This window comes from Serinus canaria, chromosome 4A (genome assembly GCF_022539315.1).
Source record: "Serinus canaria isolate serCan28SL12 chromosome 4A, serCan2020, whole genome shotgun sequence".
Lineage (NCBI taxonomy): Eukaryota > Metazoa > Chordata > Aves > Passeriformes > Fringillidae > Serinus > Serinus canaria.
The window spans coordinates 5,354,321-5,381,939 of NC_066318.1; the positions used below are offsets into that span (position 1 = coordinate 5,354,321).

Consider the following 27,619-nt stretch of genomic DNA (forward strand, 5'->3'; position numbering starts at 1 on the left):
TTGGTTCTCCAGCACAGCTGGTGCCTCCTCCCTTTGCCTCCTGCACCAATCTGGTTTTTTAAAACCACTTATTTCCATCCCCATCCAATTTCTACCCCTTTTCCTGGTTTTCTTTCCAAACAAAGTGTTTCCAGCTTGGGATGGGGATGGCCACAGTGTAACTCCAGAGCTTTGTCCCGTGGCCTTTCCCAGCCTGGCACGCAGCGCTCAATTTGGAGCGCGGTGTCCTCGCTCTGTTCCATGCCGAGCTCTGTTGTCCAGAGGAATTAATTCCAGATTATGTGTGGGTGTGGACTTCAGCTGGGCAAAATTTGGATACCCTGGTTGAGTCATTATTGTCTGATGAATCTCTTGGTGACAGCCTTCGCCCCTATTGTTCTGAGGTGAGCCCCGTGGCAAGAAATGTGAAAGCAAGAAACAAAAGAATATAAAGAAAGGTTACGAAATCAAATTCAGTTAAGGCAGGGTTATTGTCCCTCCATCCCGCCTCTGGCCTCCAGTTGGGATTGGATTTGGCAGGAAAACAACCCTCATGGGACAGCGGCTGGGGTTTAGAGCAGGTTCTGGGGGGAGCCCGACCCTGTGAGACCTTGGTGGCCCCAGTGACACAGCAGAGACAGGGAGGAGGAGTTATCATCAATTCTTAACATTTTATTTCTTTACTGGGTTAAACAAGGAGCAGAGAAAACCTCGGCCCCAAAATACAACAGAACTGAAAGCATTACAGGTACAGAGACTATTGAACACAGAGAGTAGTAGGATAATATTTTAATACAACTGAATTATAGCATGGGATTGTGTTTTTGTTGGGTTTTTTTGTTTGTTTTTTGTCAAACCAGTTTGGAAAATAAATGTAATAGGAACTAGTGCAAAAAAGTTCTAAACATGAAGCACAGTGTATAAAATGGCATAAGAAAACTGTCCCCTCGAGGACACAGTCACTTTCTTATGACAGAAGGGAGAAACAGAAGGGGGGTGGGAACAGAGGGAGGGTCCAGGAGGCGGAGGAGGAAAAGCTGGAAAGAAAGAGAAACCGGGCCGGGGGTTTAGAAAGGATACTTTGACTTCAGCAATGTTGGTTTGTGTTTCACCACCACGCACTGTAAAGGACCTCGTTGGGGTTGGGCCGAGCTCTGTCACCACCCACATGGCACAAGCACTTGAGAAGGGTTCGGGCACCAGCAGCCTGGGCACTTCAGGGGTTGGGTCCCACAGGTCCCCCGAGGTCCCCACAGGTGCCCCAAGGCCCTGGGACACCCACACAAGGCAGGGAGCCCCAGCTCGGACACGATCCAGAGGGAAAAGAGCACGAGGGACTGGGGTCTCCTCCTGCTCTCCCCTCCCACATCCCTCCTGAACACGGCCTCAAGGACCAGCACATGGAATTTGTTCCCAGTTTCCACCCCCGGGCTCAGACGGGAGCGTCTCCCTTTTGAAGGCATCCTGAGGCTGCATCTGAACGGGAGGCTCGGAGGAGCTGGATTCAGTTTGGGTTGGAACAAAAAACCAAACCACACCTCCATCAGAAGGATGGCTGGGGATCCCCAGGAATTCCTGCCAGGCATCAACATCCCTGATTCCCACGGGGAAGGTGTCCCTGCATTCCCAAGGTGTTATCCTGGCCTGTTCAGCCAGGATTTGCTCCAGCCTGTTCCCACCACAGAGCCACCCAGCCTCCTGCCCTGGAGAAACTGGCTGGATGCTATTTTAAGGAGAGCTGGTTGGAATTCCTTACAAATTGCTATTCTCTCCCAATCCACTGCTGCCTGTTCCAACTCTGAGCAGAAAAAGTGTGATTGATGGTTTTTTTTTTTTGCCTCGTTTTCTTTTTGGAAAATGAAAGATTTTGTGGGAAAGGACTGTTCTGGATGCATTTCTCAATTTGCAAAAAAAAGAAAAAAAAGAAAAAAAATTGGTCATAATGATCAATCTGGCTTGTTTTGACAAGTTTCAAAATTAAAAAAAATCACTGTCTGGCTCTTTTTGTCTTTTTGTTTTGTAACTTAGGCATGTCCAGTTCCCAAATACATTTAAAAATGGTAAAACCAACCCCAAATTTCATAAGCCAAACCTAATTCTTGGGGTTTTCTTGTTGAATTTGAGTTTACAACAAGCAGAGTTGTCGACTTTCTGGGCTGAAAAAGGATCATCCTGAAGTGCTAAAAAGGCTGGAAACCGCTCCTGGCCTGCCTGCAACACAGGTCCTGGAGATGTGGAGCAGGGAAGGGTGGAGGGACTGGGCTCAGGAACACACCCATCTTCTGCCCAGGGCCTTTGAGAGGGGCTGAGAGCTTTGATAAAACCCCAACAACTTTTAAAACTTATTATTCCTTATTGTTTTATGATCCTCAATTAAAAATGGTCCATCCCCCACCCCAGTCTTCCCTTTGCTCCCTTCCACCTTCCTCACAGAGACATGCAGGGCTGGGAGGTCACCCAAAGAGCCACCTGGACCAAGAACACCCCAAAAAAGCTGCTAAAATCCTTCCATTCCTGGAATAAAATGGACTCATGGTGGGAGCTGTGCAGCTCCAGGGCTGCTATGATGCCGGAGCTCCAAGCAGGCTCCTTCTGTGGGAGAAGGGATGATTTTGGGCTGGTGTGATGGTGGTACCTCCAGCTGGGATGCCCACGAGCTAACTTCTGGGCTGAAGGAGATCTTTAACATCCAACCTGAACACCTGACACGGCCCTTCCCAACTTTTCCAGCTTAGTTTAAGAGAGATTTAACCCCCCAGGGGAGGGAAGCCCCAAGGAAGCGCAAAAAGCTGATTCACAGAAATCCCTGCCTGTCTTGGGTTACAATGTAAGATGTAACCAAAAGATAGGTGGGGCAGTGTTCTTTATCTTCTCCATGACTCATCCCTGTTAAGTCTCTCCAGGCAAGCACCAGCCACTTTGAGGGGAGCTATCTCCACTAATGGGCCACCAGGGTTCCACTCACAGAATCTTATCATCCCATTGTGAGATGCTCCACCCAGGGGGAGGAACCAAACATTCCCACTTGGATAGAATCTGAGGCCTGGAACACCACGGGAGCACTACCACTGGATTCCTAAAGGACAAGAGCTCCATAACCACCACGGAACCTCCAGAGAAGGACCAGGTCTTTCTACAGGATCAGAACCACATCCATCACTCCAACAGCCCCCATTTAATCAGACTGCTGCCATCACCCTGACCAACAGGCTGTCAGGTCGTACTCTGACTCTGTCAGTGTAAGCCAGCGCTTCTGTACTACTGCCTTCCCTTTATTTTCCTATTAAATTGTAGTTCTGACTTGGAATCTCCTGCTGGTTTGCTTTCAAGCTAGTATACTGCCCCATCACTTTCTGGCAGAATCCAGGAATGTTTCTGTCCTGACATTGTCTCCACCAAGCCCTACAGGCATTCCTTTCCCAGACAGCAGCAGGAATGGGATTAGGATGAATCACAAGCTGAGGGTAACCTGGGCTATGGGACTTCACTCCCTTTGGCTCTGGAAATCATGGAATTCCAGAGTGGTTTGGGTTGGAAGGGTCCTTCAAGATCATGCAGTTGCACCTCCTGCCATGGAGGGACACTTTTCAGTATCCCAGGTTGCTCCAAGCCCCATCCAACCTGGCCTTGGACTGCCCCAGGGATGGGGCAGCCACAGCATTTCCAGGCAACCTCAGCAACCCATCCTAAACCACCACGTCTGGTGCCACCAGAGACCAGGAGGCACCTGCAGAGCTCAGCACAGGGACACTCCATGGCCTGGCCTCTCAGGATCCTCCCCAGGAGCAGCAGATATCCGGGATTTTCCCTTTATTCCCTTCCTCCAGGTGGCAGCCAAGCATCTCCCAGCCCCGCCCGCGGCCCTGAGTGGCAGTGAATGAACTGCCCTGACATCTCCTCTTGAAGCAAAGCAAAATGTGTTGAAGATAAACCAGTTCCAGATGTTTTCCCAGTGTTGCCAAGTTACTCAACATGTTCTGCTTTAGTTGTCAGATGCTTTCAAAGCGATTTCTCTAACTCCGAGCACGAATGGTGAGGGCTCTCCCTGGGAATCTTCTGCCTGGGGCTACCATGGATCTGTATTTTCTTAAGAAAAAGACTAAGCTAATGATTAATGTTCCCCAGAGGAAGCAGGGCCTTTCTTTGGGATTTTTCTTCAGTTATTTTTAATTAATTTGTACAACTGGCAGCTACATGAAAGTGCAAAACCCGGCAATAAAGCTGGACCCAACTCCTTTTGCTCCTTCTCTCTGCCCACACCTGGAGCTTGTGGAGACATCATCATCCCTCACTTCCCTGGGTTTGAGAAACCCCCTCACCAGGGAGGAATCACTGCTTGCCACTGGGAATTTCTCTGAGCAAAGATAAATTTGTCCACTGAAGGAAAAGTTGAGTTTTACATATTAATCCCAACACGGGGCATCTTAAGATCATTGGATGGAAAGGACAAAGCCCCTCGGGTTTAAGTTCCTGGAAGGATAAATCATTTAGAGCTCACGTATTCAATGGTGGCTTTGGGAATGTGGAAAGCATTTGGGATTGCAAAAGGCCCCTGCTCTAGTGGAGCACAGGGGCTTGGGGTGAAGCATCACTGGACACACAGGGTAAGGAAGCCCTTCGCTGGGTATGGGAAGGCATTCCTTCTCTATCCAAGCACACTTGCTCCTTTTCCAGGCACATTCCCTACACTTTGTAATAAAAATAATGGCAATGGTGTTAAGTGAGACAATGTCACTGCTTCCCGGGCTGTTCTCTCAAAGAGCGAAGACAGAGAACTTGGGGATGGAGGATTAGGAGGTTGTAATGTCAGACCAAAAGCAGGAATTTTATCCAATGGGCTCCTGATGATGGTCTGCTCCATACACCACTTCCAGCTGCTCCTGCTCTGGGAACAGCCTTGTCTGGATCTGTTTAAGCAGATTGGCAAAGTGTTGAATGCAGCATATGGTGCCCTAAAACCACAGAACTTATTGACAGCAGCCTAGACTCACTAAAGAAAAGATCTTCTACAGCCTTGCTCTGGGAAGACCCAGCACTTTCCTCCCACTTGCAGCAGGTAAAGTCCATCCCATGCTCCCAGAGTGGATCCGCATCCCATGTGCTCTCTCTGGCATCTCGTCCTCTTGGGAACACCTCTTGGGAGCTGTGGCCTGGAAAACACATGGATCTCCTGTCCTGGTGGCCTTCTCACTCCTGGTGGATGGGGCTCAAACCTCCCAGAAGCCACCCAAACCAGCCCACTTCTAAACTGGCTCCACTTTGAGGGAAGCCTCCAGCTGATGTTAGGGAAGGTGAAACTGTTTCTCACAGCTCCCAGGTTATCCCAGCAAATCCTGCAGCACCCCCTGAAAATGACTTGGGTTGTTGGATCTCACTCCTGCAGCTCTGTGGAAATCATGGAATCATGGAATGGTTTAGGTTGAAGGGATCTTAAAGCCCATTCTGTTCCAAGCTCTGCCATGAGCAGCGACACTTCCTACTGGACCAGGTTGCTCCAAGCCCTGTACAACCTTGGACACTTCCATAGCTTCTCTGGGAATCCCACGTCACCCATCACCACCCCCAAGCCTGGCCTGACGCTCTATCACCAGAAGGACACAAGGGCTTCAGGGCAGGGAGAAGGACGTGCATCCCTCAGGGCGGTGCTGGATTCAGATGCGGTGCCGGGACTGAGGCCGGGCCACCCCGCGCCCGCCAGCGCTGCTCAGTGTCACACATGGCACAATGATCGGGGCCAGTGACTCAGGGCCACTTGCTGACGCACCACACTGGGCTATTCTTCTCTGTCCCGATGAGTCGCTCCAAGATTGGACACAGCCTATCTCCGAGAGAGGCGCCTGGAATTAGCTTAACTCTTGGCAGTGCAGGAGAAATCTAATTTCCTTCGGGATCCGGCTGACTGGAGGCAGGGACAAGGCTGTGCTCCCTCCCCTGGCCTGCCTGGGAGCTTTTGCTCCTTGTCAGAGCAGCTCCACAACCCACTGCTCACAGAAAACCAAGGGATTGGATCCTGGCTTGCAGAACTGCTCCATGTCCAACTGTTCTGATTGGTGTAAACTAGGCTGAAATTATATGGATGTCATGAGGAATAGTCAAATGAGAGACATCCTACTTTTTGGGTGGTAGTAGCAAGGAAATCTGCTCGGGAAACCCTCTCCATCTTCCAAGTGCACCACCTTTCCCACCCCAGAAACCATGGGACAATGGGATCACAGGCCTTGTCTCTGCAGGACTTTGGGAACAGGCAACTGGTAGTGTGTAAACATCACCCCAAAGCTCTGAGATTCAAGTCAAAGCAGGAATCAAACATTCAGCTGCTTCTCAGAGCCTCTTTGGTCTGGAAATGGGCTGGAAATGTCAGGAAACCTGTGCTTCCCACGAGATGCCTGGTACTTCCTTCTTCCAGCCGGGCAGGAAGTAGCTTTGCTCATGGGGTTCTGCTCATGGGGCTCTGCTTGGTTTTGCTTCACCTCAACAGACCAGAAAACACAAAACTCCGACAGACTATCAACTCTGGGACTTCTTGCACCCTCACAGGGATCTGGGATCAATTTGGGATGCAGGACATTCCTCCTGCTCCATCCCTGCCTCCTGCAGTGACCCATGCAGGGCTCTGCTGTAGGTTCCTGTCAAGAGCCAGCCTGGAAACAGAGGGACCACCCCAGCCCCTCTGGGAGCACGGAGTGGGCTCACACCCAACTCGTCTCCTTGCGCTAAAACACCCTCTCTTCCTTCCCGGCCCACACCCAGGACAAATTACAGCCCCTGGTGCCCAGCCTGGAGGCACCACCTCGCAGATTCCATGCTGGGAACAGTTCTGGTGGGTGGTTTGAGAATTGGGAGTTTCCTAGGAAATGACCTGGGGTTCAGATCCTAGGGATCTGATGTTTGTTTGGGGCTGAATCCCTGGATATGCTGAGCTCAGGTTAAAAAAACACCCCAAGTGAGCCGAATGAGGCTACACCAGCCAGCACCTTGCCCAGCCAAGTCCAGCTGGGCTCCCAGAAATTTCCGGATCTGGGGGCATCCATGGATTGAAACTATTCACAAAAATGCTCCTCCCTAGCTGGGCCTTATTAGAGCCTCTTTGTGTGGGAGACTTTCCCTCCAAGCCAGATTTCTCCAGCCCGTTTGCCCAGTCCTCCTGCCATCCAGTCAATGATTTGTAGCTGGGAAGCATGGAAGGATGCCTTTGGGATTCCCTGCATCCAACTGTTGCCACATGGGATCCCTCTCCCTCACAGCCTGTGTGCTGCTGGAGTCACATCTCCCCAACTCCTCACTGAGACCAGTCCTACCAGCTGGGGAGGACAACAAAAAAGGTTACACCAAATCATCAGGACACTTTGCAAAGTGGCATGTGGGAATGTTGGGGATATCCCTCCTGCTCCACACCTTCTCCCTCTCCTCCTCCTCGCATAGAGCAGCAGGAAAGGCCAGGTTGGAGGAGCAGGCTGGGATGCAGTGAGACCAACCCCGAGTGGTACCACAGTGCAGTGTCACAGCGTCCCACTCCTGTTCCCAAATGCCATCAGGAAGGCAGCGCCACGCTGAGGATGCTGTGCCCCACAAGGGTGGTTCTGCCCCAAGCCCCAGTGGCTTTTCCCTGGGACAGGAGTGGTCCAGGCTGTGCCGGGAGGTGCTGCCCCTCTGCCTGCTCCCTCGGGATTCAGACCCAGGAGGAAAGGAACCAGGACTGGGCTGACCATCAAACCTCTGCATGGCGCAGGGGAGGCGCGGGCACTCAAGGCACTCGCGGCAGCGGCCGGGGGACACCCGGCAGTCCCATGGGGACACCCTTCGATTCCCAGGGACCCTTCCCCTCGGTCCCCCCGCCTCCGTGCCGTTCCTGCCGTCCCGGCGCCTGCACGGCCGGGAATGCTGGCCCTGCCTGAACCCTTCTGGCGCCGGGTCCCGCGGCCCTGTGCGCGTTAGAGACTCTTCACCACGGGGATGCCCCGCGCGAGCAGCTCTTGGGGGATGTGCGGGGGTGCGTGTGTGCCACCCCCAATCCCGTGCCTCCCATTGGAGGAATAGCATGTGCCCCCCTTATGGGAAAAGATCTGGCGTTCTACGTGGAGGTCGGCTCTGCCCTCTGCGTCACTCGTCCCGGGCCACGCTCTCCTCCAGGGCAGGCGGGGCCTCCAGGCCGAGCCCCCCGGCGCTGCCGTGCACGCTCGAGAAGGACACCATGGTGTGGAGGAGCATCAGGACCAGCACGCACAGTCTGATCCTGCTGCTGCTGAGGCGAGACCCTGCAGAGACCGGCAGCAAGGACGGGGAGTGAGGCTGGTGGTACTGGTGGTACTGGTGGTGGTGGTGGTAGAGGTGGTAGTGGTTCTGCCTCTGGTGATGGAGGTGGGGGTCGTGGCGGTGGAAATGGAGCGACTCTGACGCCGTGGATTTGGGGGATGTGTCCTCGTTGCTGTCTGGGGGGTGCTCGCAGGAGTCCCATTGCACCTCGCAGCACTTGGCCTCCTCGTTGGGCAGCTGGTTCTCCAGCAGCCCTGCAGACAGGAAGGAAGCAGGAGGAGGGGTCAGCGGGACACTGAGGATGAGGCTGCAGAGGAAGCGAGCCCTGGTGCCCAACAGCTGTGGGATGGGCACACCTGAGAACCAGGACATCCAGACACCCCCTGGGACTGGCCTCAGCATGTCTGTGAGCCTGCACACACCAGCAAGGTGAGCTCAGGGCTCCCCAAATCCTGCTCACAGTGGTTCAATATCCCCACCCTGCTTTAATCCATCACCTGCAGCTCCCTCTATGCTTTAGCTTTCAGTCAGAGGTAGGACTTCTACCTCCTGGGCTGAGATGTTGCTGCGCCCCCATTAACCCCCAACCCCTGTACCCTTGGGATGGCCACGTTTCGGCATCAGGCAATGTTTCCACACTGCCCCTCCTCCCACTCCACCCCGGCAAGCCTTCCAAAGCCGGGGAGTGGTTTGGAAATTCGCCAGGGCTCACCATCACCTCCCTATGCCCGGTGTGAGCCCGGCCCTCCTTACCCGTACAGATGAAGCCAGGCAAACCTCCATAGATCAGCTCATCATTGTCCGGTAACACGAAGGGGCACCTGGTCTGCACCTCCAGGCAGTATTGCTTGCAAGGGATCCGCTGCCGGCACTGCTGCTGGGTCACGTTGAAGTACTCGGAGCACAGCCATGCCTTGTAGACAGCCTGGGGGAAATCATGGAGAGGAACACGTCACTTCCCCAAGCACTGGGACAGCTGGAGCACTGCACTGTGGAAGGGGATGGGAGAGCTCCCAGCTCTTGTGGGAAATGTGTGTTGGGGTCATTTGTTGAACAGCAATGGATCCAAACAATCCACTGGAGTGTAACAATGGTGGAACTCCTCTATCCAGAAAATCCACCACACAAATAAAGCTAATTACCACATGGAATAATGTCCCCTACAGACAGGCTTTGTGACAGATTCTGCCAACATCAGTGACCCAAGAGCTCAGTCTGTCACACAAGAATTCAAACGCTGCTTATCACCTGTCCCAGTGTGTCCTCCTCATCCCCAAGAAATCCCAGTGCTCTCCTGGGAAGGGGAGGATTCTCACCTCCTCGAAAGTGCTTTGGCCACCATCAGCTCTGGACATGGGACAGCAAAACACATCATGGGCTGGTCTTTACTGGAAATTTCCTGCTGGAAAAGCTGCTGGACAGAAGCAACTGGGACGCAACACATAAAGCCACTGCACCTCAGACTTGTCCCTCTCTGCCACCAAATAACACCTTCCCCACCAGGTCCTGGGAGAGATTCCTGATTCCTTGTCATCTGGAACTTCTGTTGTGCCATTTCTTTTTGCTCAAGGGGGAAACTTGTTTATTTTCCATGGATGTTCTGGCACTGAGATGTACCAGTGGTACAGTGCTCTGTTCACCTGATACTTCAAGCCGTGCTTGGCAACATTTCCAGAAGGAATAGCACCCTGGAGGTTCAGCTGTGACTGCAATGCTGTGCCATACTCCCTGCCTCTCCAGCCTGTCCAGTCCTGGGTTTCCTTCTTCCCTTCCAGCCTCCGTGTGCTTGTGCCCACAGCAGACACCCGGGCATAGCCCAGTTGGCTCAGTTACAACCACATTCCCAAATTTCCCTTATCTCCCCAGCATCAGGCATGGGGGAAGTTGTTTGTCTCCACTTGCTGTAGCAGACAGGCAGGGAGAGCTCCCATTTCTCCTGGTGTGCATCATTCCTCAGGCTGCAAGAAACCCATGGCACTTCCAGCTCATCCATGAACTCATGAGGGCACGAGTGACAGCACCACGGTCATTCCACGACCACATCCAACTTCCTTTGAAACCAGCTAGAAAGAGCTCCTTGTGATTCAAAGGGAATGAGTTTCCCTCCTCCACATGTTTAGAGAAACCCCCTGCTCTGCTTTCCAGCTGCATTTTCATTTTCTGGAGGCTTTAAAGCCATCACTTCTTTGTTTCCCCATGTTTTTCTCAGATCCTTATCATTGTTTCTTTGGCCCATGGTGGTGTCTCAGGATTAAAACTGGTTGGGAAATTCTTGGCAAGTTTTTTTTTTTAATTTTTTTCTTGTAAAATGCCAAATCATGAAAGCCAGAATTTTCACAGAATTGTGTTAGCTTTGGTGAAACTTTCATCCCAAAAAGTTTAATGGGCACTAGGACACAATTTAGGGAGTGAACATTTTGGAGCAGTCCCCAGTACTGTGGGCAGGGCTGGCCCCTGGGATGTGGGAATGCAGGTGCTTGCTCTCCTTGTCCTGTTGGATGTTAATTACTGGGACACAGCGGGGCAGCTCCAGAGGAGGGAATGACTCTGCAGAGTGTGAGCACACAAGCAGGAGAGTTTCCAGGTCTGGATCTGCATCCCTGAACATGGAAGTGTCCAGGGCCAGGCTGGATGGGATTTGGAACACCCTGGGATAGTGGAAGGTGTCCCTGCCTGTGGCAGGAGGTGGGACAGGATGGGTTTAAGGTCCTTTCCAACCCAAACCATGCTATGACTGCATGATCTGCCTGAGCTGATTCCCTAGAACGGAGGAGGAAGAGGCCGTGCTCTGGAGGGGCCACAACCCCCACTGCAACACGTGCCCTCCCTGATGGCCTCTGCTCCCTTGGGGACAGTGTCAGGAGCAAGCAGACATGAAGACAGCAAGGAGGACACAGCAGGACCCCTCAGTGGGTGGCACATGGCCCTCTGCAGGCACCACAAGTTTCTCTCTCTTGGGAAAGCAGGATCTCTCACAGCTGCTGTGGAACCTCAACTGGATGTAAAGGAGGGTAAAAGAGCTCAGGGGACAGTGACACCTTACACTAATGCGACACAGGACCAGAGGGTGTACAATGGGCTCCAAAGCAGCCACTGACTGCCCAGGATGTATTCAGACAGGCCACATCCTTATTCCAATCTGAGGACTCAGCAAGTCCTTGCTGGGACACACTGCTGTTGTTCCCACATGCTCCAGACACACTCCAGTGTAATGTGTAGCAAAACAGAGAGAGGCCTTATTAATTACCTTAATTATTTGGGCTGCCTTTAGAGCAACAAGGAGAGGGTGTCCTGAGAACACCCTGACCCTCAGAGTGTCCGGCAGCGAGCAGCTGGATGAACTCCTCCTTCCCCTGGCAACCATCCAGGATTTTGGACAGCTGGTATGGATGACCTGCTTGAATTTCAACTGGCTGATGTCAGGTGGGTGAATTCCCCCCAAAGCCATGAAGTTTTCAGGATTAAAATCTGGATGGATGAATTAAACCACAACCAGCCTGCAGTTTAAAGGGGAATTATGAACACACAAGAAGCTGGATGGACATCACTGGTGTGCCCAGTCCCATCTGGGATGGATACCCTGAATCCATCCCTCCAGCTCAGCCTCTTTTCCAGCCCTCATCTGCCTTAGGGTAAACAACTCCATCAGTGGGACTTCCTTGTGTTTCTCAAGGAGGTTATTTTACAGCACTTATCTCGCTGCCTACAAGTTTTCCTTCATACTTGACCTACATTTTTCCATCCAAAAGTTCACTCCCTTCAATCATTCCCTCCATCATTCCCTCTCCCTGCTCTGTGTTTACACATCTCTAATATTTGCAGATGTCTCATGCTCCCCCTTTAGTCACAACTCAGGCGAGCTCAGCTGATTTACTCACTCCCATTTCCTGCCAGTCTTCTTCCCAGCTCCGACTCTCCCACGCTGCTTTGCAGATCCCAGTCACATCCCAGCTCCCACCTGGGCTCACATGCAGCCTGGCATGGAGGCTACACTGAGTGCTCCAGCAGAGGATTGTGGGTGTCAGCTGAGCTGTCCCAGCTCCAGATTTGGGTGGAAAAGGCAGCTGGAACAGGAGATTTTCCAGAGCTTTGTAGGAAGCTGACTGGGTTTATCCTGCTCTCATGTTGAAACAGCTGGCACAAGCAGGCTCTGCATGGATTCACACATATTCCCCCTAAAATGTTTGTGATGATTCCCATCAGGGAAGTCTGGCAGAGGGTTGGGGTCACACACAGGGACATTCCATTAATTTAATGAAAATATGGAAGGATACACTGCATGGAGCTGGTGATACCACAGGGGAAGGCAGAGCTGGAGCATTCATCCAGAACCTGAACCAGGATTCCCTGGCTGCCTTCCATTCTTCCTTCCCTTTCCCCTTGAGGGAAACACTGACCCCAGCCAGCCCTTGCCATTCCCTTGTGACAGATCCTTCAGGTGCTGCAGCAGGAATTCCTGCAGCTCTTCAGGATGGAAACTGCCTGTGTGTACTCAAAAACAGAGACATCCAAGACCTACTGGTCCAACAGGGCTCTCCCCCTCCACTGGGATCAGGCTGAGACACAGATGGATCTCCAGGAGATCCCAGTGTCATCCCATCACTCACCCACAGAGATCCATGTCACAGACAAGGAGCAAATTCCCTGGGATGCTCAAGGTTTTGGTGTTCCCAAGCTTACCCCCCACAACCTCCTTAGCTCTGCTGTTAAAAAGGACATGTGAGAATTTAGGACAGGAAGAAATTTATTCCCTGCTTAGATCAACTAGGAAAGCTCCCTGGTTTCCATCCTCGCCCTCTCTGGATTCTTCAGGAAGCGGGTTGGGTTGCAATCAGTGTTCCTGCCATTCTGGTTTGGCTTTTGGCAGATCTCCAGCCTGGCCAAGTAAATTAAAGTGACCTCAGCTCCAAAATAGCTCCAGTTTGGTGCCCTCTTCCTGCATTTTTAGCTCTGGAGGTCTGGCGGCATGACTCCGAGGAAACACACAGAATTTGGCTGCCTAGGAAAGGAGCCAACTTCACAGACCCGATATATATGGAAGAAGAGGACAGGCTATCTGTCCACATTGGAATTTTGGAAGTGGGATCATAAACCTCATCCTAAAAGACATTAAAAAAACCCAAAATGAATTGGATTTCTAATAGTGAATTAGGCTGTCTGCTCATGCTTCCAGTGGGATCTGGAAGCAGCAGTCAGAGGGATGGCGCTTTCACAGGGAATTCTGTGCCAATTGGGAGTTCTTCCCTGCCTGCACTATTCCCTCTGTCTCCTGGCAGTACCAGGACAGCATTCCTCACCAAAGAGCTTTTCCAAAGTCTTTCTGTGTCCTTAGGATTTCTGCACTAATTTGGCCACTTCAAGGCCAGTCCAGTTGCTGCTAGTATGTTGGAAACATTGGCACTGCTGTGGAACTATCCCAGCTACATTTTGGGAGAACCAAGGAGCAGGAATGGAGCAGCATTCTCAGGACACACCACCACTGCAGAGGATGCAGTGCTTGGGATAGTTTGGATGCCCACTGGGAATGCCAACTGTAATTAACGCAACAAACTGTTGTTTTCCCATCTGAACAGGAATCAATGCTTGGGAAATTTCCCCAAGGAAAATCCTACTAATGGCACAAATGTACCAAACCCTTCTCCTTAATTAGTGGCAGTGGTTGGGGCAGCATCCCCAGCCCAAAATCCACTTCTCTGGAAGGGGGAGATGCAGTCTGGAAAGCAGAGAGGGAAACAGGGAGATTTTCCCTACAAAATAACCTCCGAAGGAGTCCTGGGAGTGTACTTGGACCAGAGGTGAGGATCACTCTGGAAGCTGGGGCCTCCTTTTTCTCTTCTCACTGGGTGCACCCAGCTCCCAGCAGGGATGGGATGAAAAATCCCTGCCTGCCCCTGCCAGACCCCCAGCCTGGAGCAGCCCCCTCCCCTCCCAGAGCAGTTCCTGGGACTCACATTTCCATCCTGGTCTGAGAGGAGCATCTGGAGTGGCTGTGCCTCATTAATCTTGGACACAGGGAAATGAGCACTGCTAATGAGCCGCTCGGGCAGCTCTCCAAGCTCTGGCACATGAGGGTGCAGCCCAGGAAGCAGGACAGGCTGGGGGGGAGAGAAGAGCCCCCTTGGATGGCAGAGGATTAAGGGAATACTGAGGTCCAGAGCCAGCCAGGAGAAGTCACAAACACATTTGCAATGTCCAATTACCACTGTATTCAATTAACTCAGACAGTAACAATGTGGAGCTTTAAACCAACATCTTTTAGGCTTTTTAAAAAATTCTCCTTGCTATGCTGTTCCAACATCATCTCTGGAACAGCTGATTTTTTGGTTTCTTTGATAGTTCTGGAGTTGTTATCCCTGCCTTGACACATTCACATGCTCTGGGATAGAAGAGAGGGGACAAAAACAGCAACCCAACCCTAAACCCCAACAACTGGACAGGATTAAAGGATTTGTATTGTTTTTCCTTCATTTTTAATATAAAGTTGCCTTTTTCCTGGCGATGACAGCCCTGGAGCCGCAGCTCCTCCGTTTCCCAACCAGGGGAGCCTCTGCCCATTGTGCCCAGCTCCAGAGGGCACAGAGCGGCGGCTGCGGTGGGCACAGGGACGGGGCTGCCAGCAGGAATGCCTGGGACACAGATGGGGATGGGGGAATGGAGATGGATGCACACAGGCTGCAGTGAATGGCACTGGTGGGAATCCCAGCTGGAGTGGGTGTTCCTCAAAAACCACTGGAAACTCCACACAGAGCTGCTGGGCTGGCTGGCATGTGCCCATTCCAGGCTCTCCATTACCCTGCAGCCCACTCCTCTCCAGGGTTAGTTTGGCCAGAAGTTCTCCCCCAGCCATCTCACCCATGACACCAGTTTGCATCCTGATGTTGTGTGTTGTTCTGGGCGCAGGGGTCTGGGTTTGGCACTGATCAGGCTCATCTTCCAGAAAGGTCCTGGGCAGTGGAATGGCCCCTGTGCTCCCAAACTGTGCCTTCCCACCTACATCCCACAGGACCAGACCATATCCCTTGACCTGAGTGATGAAGTCACTTCCAAATTACCTGGAAGCAACTTGTCAGAGCTACTCATCACTCAATCACTTGCTGAAGCAGCTGATAGTTTTAAAGTTTAAAACTTTTAATTTAAAAAATAAAGCATTTTGGCTTTAATTTCCAGTTATTGGATTAAAGAGACTGTGTGAATGCCCCTTGTTTTAGAGGGAAAAGCCCCACATTTCCCCCTCTAAGCCATGCAAACCCAGTCTGAGACACACAATGCCCCAGGTGCTCATAGGTCAAAACTAAGAGAAAATAGCTTTAAAGTGTAACCCCCACACACCGGACAGACTCAAGGCTCAGGTAACAACTGTCCAACTGTCACACTATGTCACAATATCAGGCAGCTCAACACATGTCTTGGGAAGGACTGGAGTGGGCAAGGACAGGAGAACCAGCACCCCAATCTGTCTCTGCAACCACACACACTCCCCCAGCACCCACAGGTGATGGGCTGGGGGGTGGCAGTGCCAGCTCCCAGCCCCAGGCAGTGCCAGCTGCCAGCCCTGGGAATGCTCTCAGGGGACAGACACCACAGGCACAGCCTCCTGGCTTTGCTCATCTGCTTATGCACCGAGAGCTGCTGTGTGCAGAGCCCAGGGAAAAGCCTGGTCTCATCCCAGCAGATGCCACACTGCCCTTGGAACAAGCCCAGGAGGAAGAGCTTGTTCTCGTGGTTGCACTGAAGCAGGAAGCATTCCCTGGAAGAGTAGAGCTTGTGGACTTGCTTTGGACAACTCTGACAGCTCCTGTGCTGAGGGGACAAAGCACATGTCATCCCAACATGGCCATGTGCCTGTGCCTGTTGATTAATCACAGTAATTAATGGCACAGCTGGATGAACAGGAAGGCAGTGACCACTGCCAGGCCCTTCTGCTTCCCACAGCCAGTGCCTGTCTCCATGCATGTCACAGGTTGCTCCATGTCCTTGCCCAGCAGTGTCTGCAGCCCTTTCCCTCCCACCACAGCTCCCACTTTTCCCAGGGCAGGCTGGGATCTGGCTGGACGTTACCTCCTGTCCAGCCACCCAGCCCTGCCTGACCACTCCTACAGCCCCCAGCCCAATGCAGGAGGCTCTTGATCCCCCCAGACCACTGATATAAACATCCCAATTCCCATGGAATATTTCCATTTCATTATCAGACTCCACCTCAGGGCAGATGCATCCTCTCTCCAAGGGGGGTGAGCACAGGGTGACAGTGCTCAGTGATGGGAGCTCTTATCCCAGCATTCCTGATGTCAGTCTCCTGTTCAGTCCCCCCTCCTCACACCCTGGGTGTGTCCTCTCTGGGAATTCCACCCTGGGAATTCTCTGGCAGTGTCTGGGACACAGTGATCCAGTCATGGTGGGCTGCCCACGGGCACTGCTGCCAGACCCCAGGCACAGCCAGTCCCTGTCCCAAGATCCCAGCCCGGGAGCATGGGCAGGACACAGGGACCAGGATTCCCAGGCTGCAGTTAATCCAGGCTGCTTCTCTGTGCTCCCCTTTCAAAAAGGGTCTTGGCTGGGCTTTAGAGAAGAGAAGAGCAGCTTGTCAGGAAGGCAAGGCCAGCTGGAGTGTGGAGGTTTGTGTGGGAAGGGGGTGGACACTAGGAGACAGGGACAAAAAGCTGGTGGGCAGGGAGAGAGCAGCTCTCCCTGGCATCTGAAGGGCTCTGTCTTGTGACACCACATGGCCATGCCCCAAGGTGGAAGAGGAGAGGCCAGGCCTCCAGTTCCAGGGAGCCACCACACTCTGAGGAAAGCTCTTCCCAATATCCCATCTAACCCTGCCCTCTGGCAGTGGGAAGCCATTCCCTGTGTCCTGTCTCTCCATCCTTTGTCCCAAGTCCCTCTCTAGCTCTCCTGGAGCCCCTTTAGGCACTGGAAGGGGCTCTAAGGTCTCTCTGGAGCCTTCTCTTCTCCATGTGAACACCCCCAGCTCTCCCAGGTTGGCTCCAGACCTCGGAGCAGCTCTGTGGCCTCCTCAGGACTCGCTCCAGCAGCTCCATCCTGTACAACCCCTCACCTGCCAGCCCCCGGTCAGATAACAGCCAGTCCTACCAGCCCAATGACTTAAAAAGTAATTAAAGACCTCTGCAAAACTGAAGCTGAACACGATGGAGTTGGGGACAGAGGGAAAGTGAGGTCCCTGCAATCCATTAGGATGGCTTGAGGAATTCACTCCCATTAGATCCTGCTGCAGCCAGGGGCTTAACAGGATTCAAAAGTGGATTAAACATTTATACAGCTAATGAGAACATCCTGTTACATTAGATAGGATATAAAAAAATAAAGGCGAGACACTTCAGTGCCACAAGCCATAAATTACCCACCAGTGATGGGGGCAAGGGAGAAGTTTCTCTGCTCATCTCCCTTCCACGGAAGTGGTGAGGCTGGAAAATTGTTCTCAGGATGGATGCCTATGGAACAGCCCAATCCTGTACTCTGCCAGGAGCCCCCTGCACAGCATCCTGTGAGGTGCCACTTGGCTTGAGTGGGAATGAGACAAGTATAAGGCAGCAGGAGGAACGTGGTCCCTCATGTCATCCTTGTGCACTCCACAGAGATGGGCAAGCAGCAGGATCTGGCCCATCCCCACTCCCTCATGGAGCAAAGAGTGGGGAGAAAGGAGCATCCTGGCTCCTGGGCACCTTCCATGGTCACAGGGAAGTGCAGTTTTCCATGCTCATGCTGGGTCTTGTATCTACCTCAACTTGTGCCCAGAGGTCTCTTAAATGCAAGCAAAGATGATTCTGAGATGCTTATCAGCACTCCTGGCAGCTCCTACTGCTGGAAACACACAACAGCCCACAGCTCATGTCAGACCTGAGAGCTGCAACCTCTGGTTTTCTCTCCCTGGCTGAATAGCACTTGCAGAAATCTTCTGCTCCCTTCCAGGGAGGAAAGCCCCAGGATAACTCTGTCTCCGTGGTGAGCAGCAGGCAGGTGCTCCCGGCTGGCATCGCTCCTCAGCCAGAGAATCCCAAGGGATGTGCTACTGCAGGGAAACCCATTCCTGCTGCTCTCCCCTGGAGCGAGCCCAGGCCAGGCTGGGGGTCTCCCTATCCCTGTCCCTCTTCCTCTTGCTCCAGAGTGAAGTGCTTCCCCTGCATTCCCCCATGAGCAAGGGGTGTCTGGAGAGCAGACTACACTCTGAGCCAGGCTGCCACCCCAGAGCTTCTGGTGCTTCCTAACAGTCTCATTTGAATGGGAGAGCAAGGAATCATGACAAACAATCAGCACATTATGGCAGGAAAACACTGCTCCCTGCACACACAGGCAGAGACCCCTGTGGATTCCTCCTCTCCACATCCAGCTCCATGGAAAAGGGCACGGAAGACAACCAGCTCCAAGGAATATGACACTGAAGACCAAGAACAGGTCAGGGAGATGCCCAGGTCTGAAGGGGGTTGAACTCATTACATTAAAGACACAAACAGAGCTCCTGCTCTGCCAGCACTGGTCAGTCCTTCCCAAACTGTGTCTGTTCAGAAAATTCCAAGAAAATTCCACTTGCTTCCTCTCCTTTTGTAACCACCAGCAGTGGGGAATGCTTGGGACTGGTGCCTGTGGGCTCAGGGAGATCCAGGCTCCCTGATCTGTGCAAACCCAGGAGCTGGCACACCCCTTACCAGGAAAACCCCAACGCAGACACTTCCAGGCCCCCTCTCCAGCTCTACCTTCACTCTCCTGTCCATCTGCAGCCTCCACTCACCAGCAGCGCTGCAGAGCTGCCATGCAGGGATAAAATTCCAGCCAAACACGTGTATCTGTTACTCCCAAGAGGATGAGCAGGGCAGGTGGCATTTCCTTCTCAAGCCAGGACCAGGAACACCAGGATGCTGGCGCAGGCATTGCTCTGGAAAACCAACTCCTTGCCAGGTGAGGCCATTTCATGCTGCCTTTTGAACAAAGTGGCTGCCAATTCCTGACACTGGCAGCATCTGGGGGTGCCAATGCTGCCAGCACTGCTCTTCCTGTGACACCCCAGGAGCATGGCTGGGAGAGAGGCCCTAAGGAAAAGCCAGGAGCTGAGAAGAGGAGTGAGGCTGAAGCAGGCGAGCCATTCCAGGCAGGCAGCTGCCAGCTCTGCCCATGGGAATGGGACTGGAGCAGTGTGGACAGATGGCTACCTCTTGCCCAGGCAGCCTCCATGTCTCATTCACAGATTTGCTGTCCCTGAGTCATTGCCCTTCAAAGGACAGCAGAGCTGAGCTCCTGCGTGGAGCCAGGCATGAGTCGCATCCTAATGGCATCCTGGTGACAGTGGGAATAGCCCCTGGCAGCCAAGTACATCCTGCCTCTGCCACCTGCCTGCCTCCCACCCTGGAGGGCAGCTCTGGAGCCGGCAGCAGAGGAAAAGCCTTTGGGGCATCCCTAAGGACAGGTCTGGGGCTGTGGGATGTTTTGACAAACCCTCTCTGTGTGGGACCCTTGGCACTGCCCAGCACTGGGGTCAGGCCAGGTCATGTGTGATCCCCGCTGGGCAGAACGGCTCCTTTCCTGATGGAAAAGAATCCTGTCCTCAGGCAGGGACCAGGTGAAGCCCATTGTGAGGGCAGGTCCAGCTGGGTTCAAGCAGACACCCAGTGCATCCTCTCCCACTGTCCAGTGCCGGTGTAGGAGGTGCTGCCTCCTGTCCCTGGCATATGTGTGGGGCTGGGAGTCAGCATGGCACCAGCAGATCCCTTCGTCCATGGGGAGCACGGATCACTGCCTGGTAGGAAAAGCAGCGTGGCAAGACAGCCCTGATCTGGATGGCCACAGGCAGCCTGTGCCAATGGATGTGCAGAGCAAGGGGGCTGGGGGGTTGTGTTGTTTTCCCAGATCTCACACTTTGCTGATATCACTGCATGTGCTGCCAAGCTCCTGACTCCCAGAGCCTTCCCACACCACACAGAGCAGCCAGATACTTTCCATCTCCAGCTGCTGAGGTGGCGTCTCTAGGAGCACATACCACCCTGCTGGTGAAGCCCCTGTGCCCACTTCCAGGGATGGGCACATTTAGAGAAGAACATGGGCCTGCATCTGGCACTGATGGCAGCAGGCACAGCTGGGAGCACATGGAGCAGGAACCAGTGCCGGAGCATGTGGCACTTGGAGCTACTGGTGACACTTTGATGGAGAGAGATGTCACCCTCCCTCGCTGTCCCTGCACCATTTGCCGACCTGCCTGTTGCTCCATGGAGACCTGCTGCTGCCTTGGGAAACTTGTGGGTTGTCCCTGCAGCACCACTGACAGAAACAGGCAAGGACAGGCAGACAGCAAGGACTGACAAACAACCAGAGCAAAGGAGGCAGCAAAAAACCACCCAATATCCCCCATAAATCCCTCCCATTCATACCCTGACCTCACCAGAGGCCTCTTTACCCCACAGCACCTGTGTAGGTTCAGCCTCCAGCCCACCACACACTCCCAGGCAGCTTGAGATGTCGCCACCCCAAGCAAAACTCAGGACTGTCCAAGCACCATCTGAGGACCCCCACTCCCACCTGGCTCGCAGCTCTCCCAAGTCCCAGGCACCACTGGTGCATTCCTGACACCTCTACATCGTTTATTCCATGAGGCAAACTCCTTCCATCAGTTCAGCTTTTGTTTCTCCTGTTTTTCAAGCCTTGATCTCTATTTTCAAGCATCAAGGAGGTACCAGACACAAGGGACTGGAATTGGGCTGTGCCAGAGGCTGCAGCCACAGCACCTGCAGACCAAACCCACCATGGTCCTTTGGCCCAAATTCTTTATACAACTGAACCACATCTTTGTGCAAGGCTGCAAAAAATTCCCTCTGTTCCCATGGAATGGGTGGGGAACATGGAGCTGCACACTTGGCTAAGCTCATGCATGTGCTCCTGCTCAAGCTGCCAAGGGACTGCACTGATCTGCTGGAATTACTTTCGAATTCCCTCTGGAACCTTTTTTCACCTCATGAAACACCTCACTGGCCAGGCTGGTTGTGAAGAAGATCTGGAGCTGACACAGGTGTCTGGGAGCAGCCTCTCCCTTCCTGCTGCTCCTGGTGGACCAAATGCTCCACAGGAGACCAGGTCCTGGGTACAACTTTGCACTCACCCATCCATTGATTCTCTGGAAGCCTCACTTCTAAAGTAACTTAGCAACCTTAAAAAACCTAAAGTAACTTAGTAACCTTAAAAAACCACAAGGTTTTGGTGAAACCACTTTTGCTGTGGTTCTCAAGGAACCTTCCCTCCGTGCAAGGAGCCATCCAGGCTCAGAGGAGGAGTGCACCAGGTTTAGCAGCATTTTGGATAAGCCCAGCCCAAAAAACTCAACTTGAGCTACTTCTGTGAAGGTAAAGTGCTACTTTGGTTCCCCCAAGAGGTGTCCCTGGCACTGGGAAAACCCCAAGACATGGTGTTCCCAAAGCTCCTGGCACCAGCAGGCTTAGGTTTCCAGAGGATGTTCCACAGGGAGGGATGCTCTGTAGGGACACTGATTGCTGATGCTATTCCTGGTTAAACAAGAGCCAGAAAGCAGGACCCCAGAGGGTGCTGACCCTGGACACTGGGGATTTGCTCCCTGCTCCACGTGGGATGTGCCAGGGATGATGCCAGAGCAGGAACAGCCTCCATTTCTCACCACATCACTGCACACCAGCAGCACAGAAACACTAGCAAAGCCTTGGCAGTGAAAACCTGCCCTGCCAGGGGTACTGGGGAAACCAGAGGTGCAGAACCAGATCCCACAGCCACGGGCCTGTGCGCAGAGAAACCTGATAATCTAATCACATCTGAGATGCTACAGGTCCTGTCCAGCCCAGCCTGCCCAGGTCTGCTGCCAGCCCCCTCCTGCCTGTCAGCCCTTCTCTTGCCACAGCTTTGTTTCTTGCAGCCTAATGACTCCTTAATTCCACAGGCTTTGTCCCATAGATCTTGATTTGCCCAAGGACTGGTGGGAGGGGGCACTTTTGGGAGCTGTTGGGGCAGGAGCCAGCATGCAGAGCTCGGCCTTGGCATGAGCAAAGCTCTCATCTGGTGTCTGAGCCGGAGCAACACTGCTCTTTTCCTGTTTGGAAAGATGGGAAAAGGCACAAACGAGCTCTAAGCATCCCTCAGGGCATTGCTTTGGAGGGATAGTGATTTCCTCCTGGACTAAGTCCTGCAAAGCCTGGGCTGACAGTTTGAGTGCTTCTGCTGCCCCACATCCCCAGCTGTGACCTCCTCAAGCCCCTTTGGAGTATACTCCAAAGTGTCCCCACAACTGCTCAGTGCACCAAGTTCACTGTGTCTTGCAGTGACAAAGGGTACAAGTTACACAGCAACAGGCGAGATGGACGTGGCCGGCAGCTGCTTCTGACTCAATTAATGACTTTTCCCTCTTATGTTCAGAAAAACAGGCGTTTGCCACCTTTTATCCACATCATCCCTACCTAGCACCATCACCCAGCAGCTGGCAGGCAGATCCTCACAGCACAAGGTGAAATGTATTTGAGAAGATGGATGGACCTTGTGAACCCACTTCTCTCTCCTCGTCACAGGACGCTGATGCCCCTGTCCATAAGCATCCCTGTGGGAGTCAGACCTCCAAAATCCCACCAAATGGGAAATGCAAATAATAAACCCCAGAAGTGCATCTTCATGGTTTACTGTCTCTCAGCCACAGGGATTTCTGGTGTTAGTTGGAAGAGTAACAAATAAAACATTTGCAGGGAGTGATTTGGAAGTTGACGGTGCTACACAGGAATAACAATATATGCAGAAAGTGGGATCTGCCCAGGAATGATCCCCAAGCAGAAAAGGGAGAGTATGACAGCACTGAGTAATCTCAGCAGCTGAATTACACACAGACCTCACCATTTCATGGGATTCCTATCTCCCAGGAGGATTTTGGTCCAGTCTTCCCCAATCTCTGTGCACAGATGGATGTTGCAGATAGGTAGAGAAATTATAAAAGCAAGGCCTCATAAAATCAGGCCTGCTCTGTTAAATCAATAGCTAGCCTGTCATTTCTTCTAAGTGCAGCTAGTATCTTGCAAGTTCCCATGTGAAAACAATCTGGGTACGGACAGTTCGTTAATGTAAAAACCTTTTTTGGGTGAAAAATAAGTGCACCCGCACTTATGAGATCTGTTCCATGAGAACCCACAAAAGAAAAATGTAAATAACTTGAACCTTAGCACATACACACAAATCACTTTCTGACCAACAAATGAAGTAGTAAGAAAACTACCAGATAATAGATGTTGCACAGGAGGTCTGTGAAAACTGTTAAATAAGTTATGTGAATAAAGATTCGGCTTTTCCTGCATGAAGAAAATGGAGCTCAAGTGATTTATTCCAATAGACAGATCTGGGGTTGGGATGCCCAGGATGCTGTTTCCCCTCCTGGCAGGACCTGCTTTTTCTCCCCAAACCTGAGGGCAGCTCTCAAGATGATTTTTTAACAGGGCATAATGTGTCTTCTGAAACCAATCCACAACACTTACATGCTTGCAAATTTTTAGCTCAGGGTGAAACCTGCTGCCATAGGAAGAAACGGGCAGCTCCAGCTGGGATTTGGTGTTGCTGTTGTTTGAAATCAGGAAAATCACCAGAGTGGTTTGGCTGCCATAGAGCTCCCTATGAGCTGTCTCCTGAGCCACACTTCCTAGGCACCAAATTCCAGAGGGATCTGTGGCTCAGCAGATGGAGGCTGTGTGCAGGTGAGCTGGAGCTGCTGTGCTTCCTCATCTTCAGTGTTCCAGCTGCTGTTACAGAATGGCAGGGATGTGAATGGGATGCAGCATGAACCCTCCACGCTCAGCCCTGCTCCCACAGTCCCATGTCCCAGAATTATCATTTAAATCTTGTTTCTCCAGCTCCAGAGCTCCTGAAGCCAGAATCCTGCTGTGAGGGCTCTGCAGGAGCTCTCACACTGGCCAAGCTGCACATTCCACTGTTTTCCTCCACTCCTCTGCTGTTTTCCTGTTATTTGCTCTAAGATGTTATCAAGATGAAGCAATAGCTCTGCCATCCTTCACAAACAGGTATTATCCAGCATCTGGATGAGAATCACAAATTCAAACTGCTTCCAAAATCCTGCCAGCCACATTTTTCCAAGACAATGAGTAACTGTAGTTTCTGCTCAAGTCCAGAGGACTTGAAATCAGGCCAAAACTTGCTTGTCACCACAGTGCTGGAGGGGTCTGGTATTAGCCTCAATTCACAGATGGGGAAGAGCCACTGAGAGGGAAAAGCTGAGTCTCATGGATGGGAAAGGCTGGACTAAGACATATAAATATGGAGTGAATGGCCTTAAACAAAGCAGCCTGATTTTTCAGGATAGGAGCTGTGAGGGCTCCAGTGGGAGTGTGTAGACTCGGGCACTCCCATGAGAATTTCCCAGTGGGTAGCCCAGGGGAGTGTGCACAGGTTGTCCCTGCTGCTCCTGCCTCCTGTTGCTTCCAAGTGCTGCCTGTGGAATGCAAGGTTGGAGCTCACAGATGCTCTAAGGATGCACTGACATGACACAGAACCAGTTCAGAGGAACGAGTCCTGCCACTACCTCCAGCTCTGCATCTCCCCAGCACATTTCCTGCTCTCCCATCAAGGATGTTAAACCCTGGGACAATTAATGGAGACTCATTGAAGCAAAGCTCTGTTTCTACAAGTTTGGAGTCCCAACATAATGATTATTTTCTCACCTCTTTCACTTCCCTCTCTGTGACTCCCAGCAGAGATGGAAGCTAAGGCTGAAGTTGGAATGTTTATGCTCCACCAGACATGGCACAGGGAGATCCTGATCTTGCTGGGCCCCTGGAAGCAGGAGCAGCACATTGGACAGCACCCTGTGGAAGTGGAGCAGCAGGACCAAACTACTCAGAGCAGGCTGAATACTATGTCCCTTGGAAACCACAGGGGGAATTTGGGAAGCAGACTGTAATTACCTGCCTTGGCCCATGCCCGAAACACAAGCACAAGCTCCTGCTCAAACCCAGCTCCCCACAAAAGCAACCCCTGGAGTAGTGGCCAGGATCTCATCAATGTGCCCTTGCTGAAAGACACCACCTTGGTGTCCCAGTGCTGCTCTTGGTGCTGCTCCTGCACTCTCCCAGGGCATGAACATCACTTCAAGAACTGCTCTGCAAATCCAAGTGTCCCTCAAAACTCCTGTCCCAGAAGAGGAGCAGCCAACCCCATTGTACTGCCAGGGAGGAAGCTCTGCCACCATCCCTGTGGGGACAATGCTATCACACACCCCAAGACACAGCTGTGAAAGGGAAGCAGATTTAATTATGAAGAGCATTGCACTTCCCAGAGGTGATGTCTTGAAGGAGCATGCACAGGTGAGCCAGGCAGCTTGGAGCTGGTGGAAGCTGGAGGCACCACAGGCTTGTAAGAATAAGCATCCAGCAGAACCACACTGGGGTCCCAACGGAGGTCCGACCACAGCTCTCATCTGGGAGAGGAGATGGCTCCATACTGAGCCTCAATCCCATTGATGCTGGGAGACACAACCAACCCATCAGCTTTCAGAACAGGGGCTGAGCCCCGGGGCCGGGGACAGTCAGTGACACTGGGGGAACACCAAGGTGGGAGGCACAGTCCAGCAGCCCTGGGAGAAAGGGTGCAAGAACTGGAAAACAGCTGCTGCATACAGGGAAGGGGCCCTGGCACCACGGTTCATCTCAGGTCACCACTGGTCTAATGACAGCCAGGCAGAACCCTGTGCTGTCTCAGGAGCAGCAGCAGGTCTGAGGCAAAGGTGAGGGGCCTCACGTGTGCCCCAGCTCGGCCCCTGTGTGCACAGGGGTGCACATGGAAAGGAGTGTGGGTAAGGCTACCAGGGACTGGGGTGTCAGGAGTGAGGTACTTGGATTGAGGTGGCATGTTGGGATTGGGGTATTGGGAGAGGTGTGATGGGTGTGAGCTGTCAGGACTGGGGTGCTGGCAGTGGGGTGTCATGAGTTGGATGCTCAGACTGCGCTGGGAACAGGTTGTTGGGAGTGGGATGACAGGAGCTGCCTGTGGGTGCACGGGTGTGAAGGGATGTGAGAGTGCTCACTCAGGCCAAGTCCTGCTTTGCCTTCTCTGTCCCACCACCCTGTCCCAGCCTTCCCTAAGGCTCCAGACCTGTCACACCATCACTGCCAGGAGAGGTCTGAGGAGCAGAGGGAGATCCCAGCCTGCAGGTAAATGTGAGAGAAGGGGGACCACAGTACCCACAAACCACACCAAGCCGGCTGTGGCCCAGCTCACCCGGGACGCCCCCTCATACCTTGCAGTCTGTCAGGCAGGATCTGACCGAGTACTCTTCCGATTGCAAGTACTTCTCCAGCAAGAGGTCGAACTCCTCATATTTTTCCTGAGCGTGTTGGTCCAGCCGCTGGTACGCCTGGACGCAGCTGCTACAGGCCTCCCCGTCCAGCGCCCCGGCCGCCGCCACCACCAGGTCCACCATCAGGTTGTCCAGGCTGCAGTCCAGGCCGTCGGGGCCGGCCATCTCCCGCAGCAGGTCCCAGATCGTGTAAGTATCACAAAAGGAGAGGTTGAAGTTCCTGAAGTAAGCCTGCAGGAAGGTCCTTTTGGAGGAGGGCGAGGCGAAGAAGGGCGCGGCGGCGGCGGCGGCGGGGGGCGAGCGCAGGGGTGCGCCGGGGGCCCGCGGGCGCTGCGGGGCGAGCAGCCGGGCGCACGCCGAGTCCAGGTCCCCGTGGGCGGCGGGGCAGGGCCCGCCGGGGCCGCGGCTCAGGTTGCCCAGCAGGGCCTCGCAGCTGCCGCCGCCGCCGCCGCCCGCCGGCTCGGCCGCCAGCAGCGCCCGCGGCCCGCGGCCCCGCGGCCGCTCCCGCGCTCGCAGCTTGGCCCCGGCGCAGAGCCACAGATGGTCGGAGAGGAGCACGGTGAAAAAGAGGAGCGAGGCGAGCGACAGGCGCCATTTCTGCGCCCGCTCGGGGTCGGCCACCGGCTTGTCGCTGCGGCGCGGCGCGCAGCACACGGCCCCGCCGGCGGCGCCCCCGCGGGGGGACATCCAGGCGCCGCGGATCATGCCGGGGGCGCGCGGGCGGCGGGCGGGCAGCGCCGCGCTGCCGCCGCTGTCACCTGCCCCGCACCGCCGCCATGCCCGCGCCGCCCCCGCCGCGCCCCGCCGCCGCCGCCGCCCGCCCCGGCCCCGGCCCCGGTCCCGGCCCCGGGCATACCCCGGCCGCCCTCACTCGGCTTTCCGCTTGCCCCGGCGCGGTGCCGGGGCCGCGCCGCGCCCGCCGCCGCCGCCGCCCGGCCCCATCGCCCTCAGTCTGTCGCCATCTTCGGCCGCGCCGCCAACACCTTGAGGAGCCGCGAGCGCTGCGCCTGCGCGCTGCCTCCGCTCCGCCGGCACCGGCACGGCCGCGGCCCGGCCCGGCCGGCGCTGCCGAGGTGCTGAAGG

At 53.6% G+C, this 27,619-nt stretch overlaps 1 protein-coding gene across 1 annotated transcript; it reads right to left on the reverse strand.

Moving 5' to 3' along the window:
* Window positions 1–630: 630 nt before the first annotated feature.
* On the reverse strand, window positions 631–27,241 carry NALF2 (NALCN channel auxiliary factor 2). The gene is made up of 3 exons (XM_009090555.4): window positions 26,477–27,241; window positions 8,986–9,157; window positions 631–8,486 (listed from the first exon to the last, which is right to left on the reverse strand). The coding sequence occupies exons 1-3, from the start codon at window positions 27,239–27,241 to the stop codon at window positions 8,080–8,082; spliced, it is 1,344 nt and encodes a 447-aa protein (XP_009088803.4). The 3' UTR covers window positions 631–8,079.
* Window positions 27,242–27,619: the final 378 nt, after the last annotated feature.